Source organism: Crinia signifera, chromosome 1 (assembly GCF_055691185.1).
Source record: "Crinia signifera chromosome 1, ASM5569118v1, whole genome shotgun sequence".
Classification (NCBI taxonomy): domain Eukaryota; kingdom Metazoa; phylum Chordata; class Amphibia; order Anura; family Myobatrachidae; genus Crinia; species Crinia signifera.
In genome coordinates this window covers 331,876,592-331,884,204 of record NC_139217.1, presented here as the reverse complement: position 1 = coordinate 331,884,204, position 7,613 = coordinate 331,876,592, and the positions used below count along the sequence as shown (strand labels likewise).

General features: G+C 42.2%; 1 protein-coding gene across 1 annotated transcript; it reads left to right on the top strand.

Annotated features, from left to right (window-relative positions):
- The first annotated feature begins 6,122 nt into the window (after window positions 1–6,122).
- LOC146079864 (olfactory receptor 6N1-like) lies at window positions 6,123–7,070 on the top strand. Its single transcript, XM_083186534.1, has one exon. The coding sequence runs from the start codon at window positions 6,123–6,125 to the stop codon at window positions 7,068–7,070; it is 948 nt and encodes a 315-aa protein (XP_083042660.1).
- The last annotated feature ends 543 nt before the right edge of the window (window positions 7,071–7,613 follow it).

Sequence of the window (7,613 nt, the reverse complement as noted above, 5' to 3'; positions counted from 1 at the left end):
CTAGTGCCCGAAGGTGGGGGAGGCTTGGGCGAGGAGGGCCTAACTACCATAAGTACCAATGGGCCTAATGCCCAATCTATAATGGGCTCCCAGGCCAGGAGGGCCTGATAAATAAATGGCTGACTACAGTGCAGGCAGGCCACACAGGCCTCACTATGCCCACGGGCCTAATTCCCGAACACCCAGTGGTCCAGTGGAGGAGAGGTAGGTGGCCACAGGCTGCCAAGCTGATGTTGGGAGTGGCCGCAGGGGGAGATTAGTTAGATCTTTTGCATTCCACCCCCGCTGGACTCTCCAGGAGCCGCCATCTTCTTTTCTTCTACCACTGGCCCATCCTTGCCAGCCATGGCACCACTTCTTCTCCCCCTGCAGAAGGCACTGGAGATCTTCTTTCTTGATCCCAGCATCTTCTGGCCTTTTCAGCAGCCGCCGGAGCTGTTCTTTTCTCCGCCGCAGCCTACTTCCTGTTGTCACGCCATCTTCAGTCTTCAGGAGCACTCCTGTGCTCTGCCTCCTCTGACGGACTTCTCTTTTGATGTAAGATGCGAGGGGCAGCGCAGAGTACACGCAGTGGGTGCTGATTGGCTAGCTGCGGCCGTCTCCCGTTGGCTCCAAATTCGGGAGACCTGATTGGCTCTAGAATGGTGGTAGATTCAAAATGACATGAGTTGCACTTTGGATTGGTGGCTGAATTGACACAACTTTCAAAACACTGCTTCGCTCCCCATCGCCGCTGCTGCTCTGTCGCTCCCTGCCACCGATTCACTGTCTGCACTGTAGGCACTGGGATCAGACGGCTGATCCCTGCACTAGGGAAGCTGTGTCGCTGCTGCTGCTCCGGTGCTGGGAGCGGGGGAGCTGCCCCAGCACCAGGGCACATTACCACAGTATCATTTGCTGGGTTGTGTTTATACTGGAATTTAATTCTTATTTTTACCCAAATTCTGACACCATTGTCAAGGCATCTGTACCATTTGTAAGGCCAAACTTAGAGGCGGTAGGGATGTTAATGATCTAGGCACATTTTTCCCTGTAATGTCATTTGCAGCAAGTTCATTAAATTCTTTATTAAAATCTGAAAGGGTATGGATCAACAATGTTATGGTCATTAAGTCAACACCAAATGGAAAATGCATTAAGTCAAATTTTTACAAAATGTTAAATGTACAAAGGGTTAGCAGATGAAAAGTCAACAGTGCTTGGGATCGACAGGTAAAAATGGTTGATTAGTTCAAAAGGTCAACATAAAACTAGTACACACAAAAATACTGTAGTTGACACTTTTTTAAAGCTTTTTGGATCAAATTTTGGCCACCTGTAGTATAATCTTGAACCTTTACAGCAGTGATTTTCAACCTTTTTACCTTGCGGCACACTAAATAAGACTTTAAAATTGCCAAGGCACACCCTAAGATCCCCACAGGGCAAAACACATTGGCCACCACAGGGAAAAAAAAAAAAACTATTGGCCCCCACATTAAAAACAATCACACTGGTCCCCACAGGTAACAAAAATAAAATACATTGGCCCTTTACATAAAAAGAAGAGACCAGTAAATAACATTTGAACCGGTGGTGGCTGTAAATGGGTTTGGGCATTTCTAGATGTGGGGGCACACTTGAGAACAGCTCAAGGCACACTAGTGTGCCACGGCACACTGGTTGAAAAACACTGCTTTACAGGCTCGCTTCACTTGCCATGCTTTGGGCAAGGTTGCAAATCAAAAGATGTCCATGTGGATAGTAAATCAAGCAGATGTTGAGAAAACATGAGAAGAGAAGAACACAAATACCATTTGTAGACCTTTTAAACCTGTTGAACTTAAGCAAAGTCAACCTTTCATCTGTTGACCTTTTTAACTGTTGATCTTTTGTAGCAGTCGACCTAATGAATGTTAGCTTGACCTTTTGACTGTCAACCAATTCATTGTAAATCTCCCATTCTATTAACAGTCTGAAAAATCATCTATATAATAAGTTGAAGAGTGTGTGTGCATGTGTGTGTGCGCGTGCGTGTCTGTTGCATTGCGGGCACACCATGTCACTCAGAGACGCCAATTTCAGCAACAAGGTACCTCTGGATCTGGTGGTGTGCACCTCGAAGCCGTTTTTGGGAAATTTCGCTTAGAAATTTAAAAAACACCAAGGTTCAATTTGCCTTAATTGATGATCTGGAAAAAAGATCGATGATCTGGGAAAGACAAAGCAACAACACCACACCTGATTTCATTGCTATCATTGAGTATGAATGCAAACACATTCTAACATTATGGTGAAGACTTTCAACAATTGGGAATTATTGGGGAAAAACATAGCCCACACATCACACACGTACACATTATACACACACACATCACACACACAGTATACCATATACGTAGCACACACAGCACACTACACACACATATATACGTAGCACAAATCATACACTTACACATTGGACAGATACACACAACACACACATACGTAACACACCACAAGCAGTACAACACACATCTATATACACTACAACACACCCAAAAACAGTACAACACACACAAACCCACAGAACACACACACACTTATACCTCTTTTACACCAAAAATCTCGGATCCGACATGGCATTTGGAACATGGATCCAGGCCAGGTTGGATCTGGGATTTGCACCTTTTACACTGTGGTGCCTACCTGCAGTGTAGACGGAGGTGGCGGTTGAAGATGACATCATCTGCAAGCGCTGGGACCCCGATCACCCCCGCCAGGACCGCCGATCATCGCACTGGGGGCAAGCCCAGCATCAAAGTAAGCTCCTGGGCTGCCCCCAGCCCCCGTGCACCCCTCCAGCCCCTGTCTGCGAGGTGAATGGATGCCGCACACAGACATCCATTCTCCTCCCTGACTCCGCTGCTGTCTGCAGAGTACAGCAGACAGCAACGGAGGCTGTGTGTGACCCCTGTACAACCTCCATACTGATCACACGATGCTGTGGTCCGGAGGTTGGGCTTCCCCCATTGATGTAAACAGGAGCCGGGTCAGATGAACAAGACAGGTAGCAGGTGGGATGAATGTGACATGTTGTGTGACATAGAGGTGCATGTCCCTGCGTCACCCCACCATCTATGTCCCTGCATCACCCCGCCATCTCTGTTCCTGTATAACCCCATCATCTCTGTCCCAGCATCACCCTGCCATCTCTGTCCCTGTATCACCCCGCCATCTCTGTCCCTGCATCATCCTGCCATCTCTGTCCCTGCATCACCCCGCCATCTCTGTCCCTGTATCACCCCACCATCTTTGTCCCTGCATCACCCCACCATCTACGTCCCTGCATCACCCCACCATCTCTGTCCCTGTATCACTCCAACGTCTCTGTCCATGTGTCACCCCACCATGTGGCATAATGTGAATTTTGGCTCAACCCAGGTGGCATAATGTGAATTTTGGCTCAATACTGGTGACATAATGTGAATTTGTGCTCAACCTGTGTGGCACAAAGTGAATTTTGGCTCTTTCTGTGTGGTATAATGTGAATTTTGGCTCGATCCAGGAGGCATGATGTGAATTTTGCCTCAATCCATGTTGCATAACGTGAATTTTGGCTCAATTTATGTAGCATAACATGAATTTTGGCTCTTCCAGTTTGGCATAACATGAATTTTGGCTCAATCCGGGTGGTATAATGTGAATTTTTTTGCTCATTCTGTGTCGCATAAGAAGAATTTTGTCTCTTTCCGCATCGCATAATATTTAAGGGGCAAGTGTAAGGGGGTCTACTACTGTTTTGCATAATGTGTATAAGGGGCATACAGCATGGTACACTACACTCAAGGACATGCCCCCTTTTCAGTGGTGGCACCCTCTTTTTCTGGAGTGTGCACATAACTTCAGCCTTCAATTTCCCATACCCCCACTTAAAAAATTCCACTTCAACCATTGCACACACATATTTATACGTAACGCACCTCACACACTTACACATTGGACAGATACAATACAACACAACACACCACACACCCACATACACTACAACACACACAAAAACAGTACAACGCACACAAACACACAAAAATGCATCATAGGTGCTAAATCTCAGGAGTGGATGTGGAATTCATCAACACACAAGCTATGAAGTCAGGAGTGGTGCGTTTCAAACAACAACACTCTGATTTCATTGCTGGCATTGTGTATCAACGCAAACACATTTTAACATTATGGTGGAGGTTTTAATAAATTACAATCTTGAGCCTTTAATGCAGCATAAGACAACATTTTACAGCAATTTTGGAAATTAAAGTTTTCCCGGGCAATGCCGAGCGGATCAGCTAGTGTAAAATAATAATAAGCAGTCCAGCATCAGCTACAGTCAGTTTAGCATAGAATGCTACTTTCAATTAATTTGTGAAAAAACTGATGTTCATTAAAATTAATTTTCATATCTATAAAATAGACCGTTTCCATCAATTCCAACAAATCTAAATTTCTCCTGGACTGGTAGATTCCATTTGGGAGAGCTAATATTAAGTGATGACAATGATGATATTAACAAAATGAGGACCGTGATTATTAGGGTATAACATGTTCCAAATCCAACTATGAATAACAACACTGTTAATGCTCTATGCATTAGGCATAGATACAACTCCCAGGGAGCTGGGAGCCAGACAGGGCAGCCGGGAAGGAGGAGCCAGGATAGCCGGGCAGGAGGAGCCAGGAGTTGGGAGCCAAGCTGCAATAAAAACCCACACAAATGAATGGGAAGCCACTGATTGGCTGAGAGCTCTCTCAGCCAATCAGTGGCCTCCTGTTTGGGCTCTCAGCCAATCACTAGCTGCCCATTAATTTGTATTGGTTTTATTTTTTAGTTTGCCCACCGCACGGCTTCCCCTGTCCGCCTGTCTGAGTCTCCTGCCAGCTGCTCTCTGTGTCACCCCACCCAGCTCTGGGGCTGCACATAAGATTATTATTAATCTTATGTGCAGCCCGTCCAACCTCTCGACTCCGATATGATGCGCACAGGATGTCGGGACGGGATGTCGGGACGGGATGTCAAGACATGAGATTTGGACCGATTTATCAAATCTGACCAAATCTCACTAGTGTGTGGGGGCCTTTTGCTGCCTTAAATCCATTGTTGGATTTGTTTATGAAACCATAAAGATGGAACACTCTGTGGGGCCCAAACAAATCAAGCGATTCAGCCACAAAGGTGGCAATTCCTATTGTTAAAGTGCTTGGTTTGCTAAACTGTGCATGTCCTTTTCAACATTAAGCACAATAAAGTGGGTGTGAGGCCCTGAATTTTTTTTTCAATTTAATGAATATTTAATCAAAATTAAATTTTAAACAATCAGAATTAGATTTAACTAGTCAGAATAAATCAATAGGAACAAAGCAATGAATGTGCCGCTTCTCTGTCACTTTGTTTAGCCAGCCAGCTTACTGCTGCTGTGAGGTGGTCAGCATTGACTGGAAATGAGTGAAAACTAATGTCCGAACAACAACAATAGATCCTACAGTAATTACATTATTTTAGCTTTCTTTAACAACCAAACAACAGAACACTGAGGGTGGTCTTGACAAAACAAAAACATGAGAACCCACACACATATCTAATGAACAGCTAGAATTTGTTATTGTATAGTGTCCATATGATGAATAAATCAGTGAATGCAAATTTATTTTTACATGGATTTATAGACATAGGAAACAATCTGCATGTGTTTCCTGAAAAAATGTGATGGTTTTAATTTCTTTTGCTATATACTGTATGTGATATTGCTCTTATGAAAATATATACATAACATTTTCATGTGTTTGTTTCACATCAAGCTAAGCTTATCATAAGAAGAAAAAAAAAACAAAGACCTATTAAATCACAAACAGATATAGGAAATAGAAAAGGAAAATCCAAATATATATTTACAAACATTTGTAGACCTTTTTTCAATGGCAAGAGATTTTGTTTTGACAGTACAGTACAGTAAATAAATGATTCCAAGGGATTAAATTCCCTGTAGAGTTCAAATGAGTATTAAAACCCCAGAAGGTGAAGGAGGAGGTTGCTGTCACATACACAATCACTGTGTTTATCCATCTGACATTGTAGAGAAGGTAAAAGCACTTTCCAGTAGCCGTTAAATGAAATGGGAGAGATAAATCAAACAGCAGTGTCGGAATTTATCATCTTGGGTTTCCCCAGCCTGAAGAAGCTCTATCCTTTCTTGTTCCTGCTTTTCCTAATCATCTACATCTTCACTGTTTCTGGGAACATCATCATTGTTCTAACTGTACTTACACACTACAAACTGCAAATCCCTATGTTTTATCTACTAAACCATCTCTCTGGTATGGAAATTGTGTACACTTCCGTCATTGTCCCCAAAATGCTGTCCAACTTTGTAGCAACCAGTGGGAGAATTTCATTTAACAACTGTATGATTCAGCTGTATCTCTTCAGCGCTCTAGGAGCATCTGAGTGTTATTTACTTACTGCCATGGCATATGACAGATATCTAGCTATTTGCAAGCCTTTGCATTATTCTTCCAAAATGACCAATACGACATCACTCCAAATGGCCTTTGGGTCTTGGATTGGTGGGTTCATATCACCGATCCTTCCTGTTGCATTAATATCAAAGCTTGATTTCTGTGGTCCTAATCAAGTGAATTATTTTTACTGTGATGCTCAACCTCTTCTCAAACTTGCTTGCAGCAGTACCCAATTTACAGAGACAGCAATTTCTATATTGGCTACTGGCCTTATATTTAGCTCCTTCCTCCTCACTGTTCTCTCCTATATATTCATTATTTCCACTATTATCCGTATCCCTTCCGCCACTGGGAGGAAAAAGGCTTTTTCTACATGTGCCTCTCACCTAACTGTCGTCATGATTTATTATGGCACCATAACTGCCATGTATATGCAGCCAATGTCTAAGTTCTCTTTAGATGTCAACAAAGTATTATCTTTATTATATACAGTTGTAACTCCTATGTTGAACCCTATTATATACAGTTTAAGGAATAAGGAAATAAAGGATACTCTGAGCAAGGTTTTCAAAAGAATAAAAAAAGGAAATGATGAAGACTAACAAAATAAACATAGTGTCCTCATTACATATAAGGAAACAGAATAGGCCAGATGTACTAAGCTTGAAAAGTGATTCAAATGGAGATTGATAAAGTATCAGCCAATCATCTCCTATCTACCATGTCACAGGCTGTGTTTGAAAAATGATAGTCATTAGTTGATTGGTTGGTGGTTATCACTCTCCATTTTATTACTTTTCAAGGCTTAATACTCACCCAAAATATGAAAACAGTTGAATTTGCTCCATTGAAGATGCTACATTTTTGTTTGCTTAACCATTAACTTTCCTATACAAAATTATTGTGTTACATTTACACACAATGTCACAACACATATATTTTTGTACGCCATAATTTTCTTTCAGTATTGTAAAATGCAAATATTATCTAACCACAAACATGGGTTGTGTATTAGTTTAAATAATATTTGCAAAATTCCAAATGCACCAGAAATTATTTAACTATTACTTAAAGCTCTGATTTCCAAATTTTATATCCTCATTTGTGTATATTTTAACACAAGGATGCTCCAGTGATTAGAAGTG

Coding starts and splice junctions, on each gene's coding strand:
- LOC146079864 (XM_083186534.1), top strand. CDS start 6,123: ATGGGAGAGATAAATCAAACAGCAGTGTCGGAATTTATCATCTTGGGT.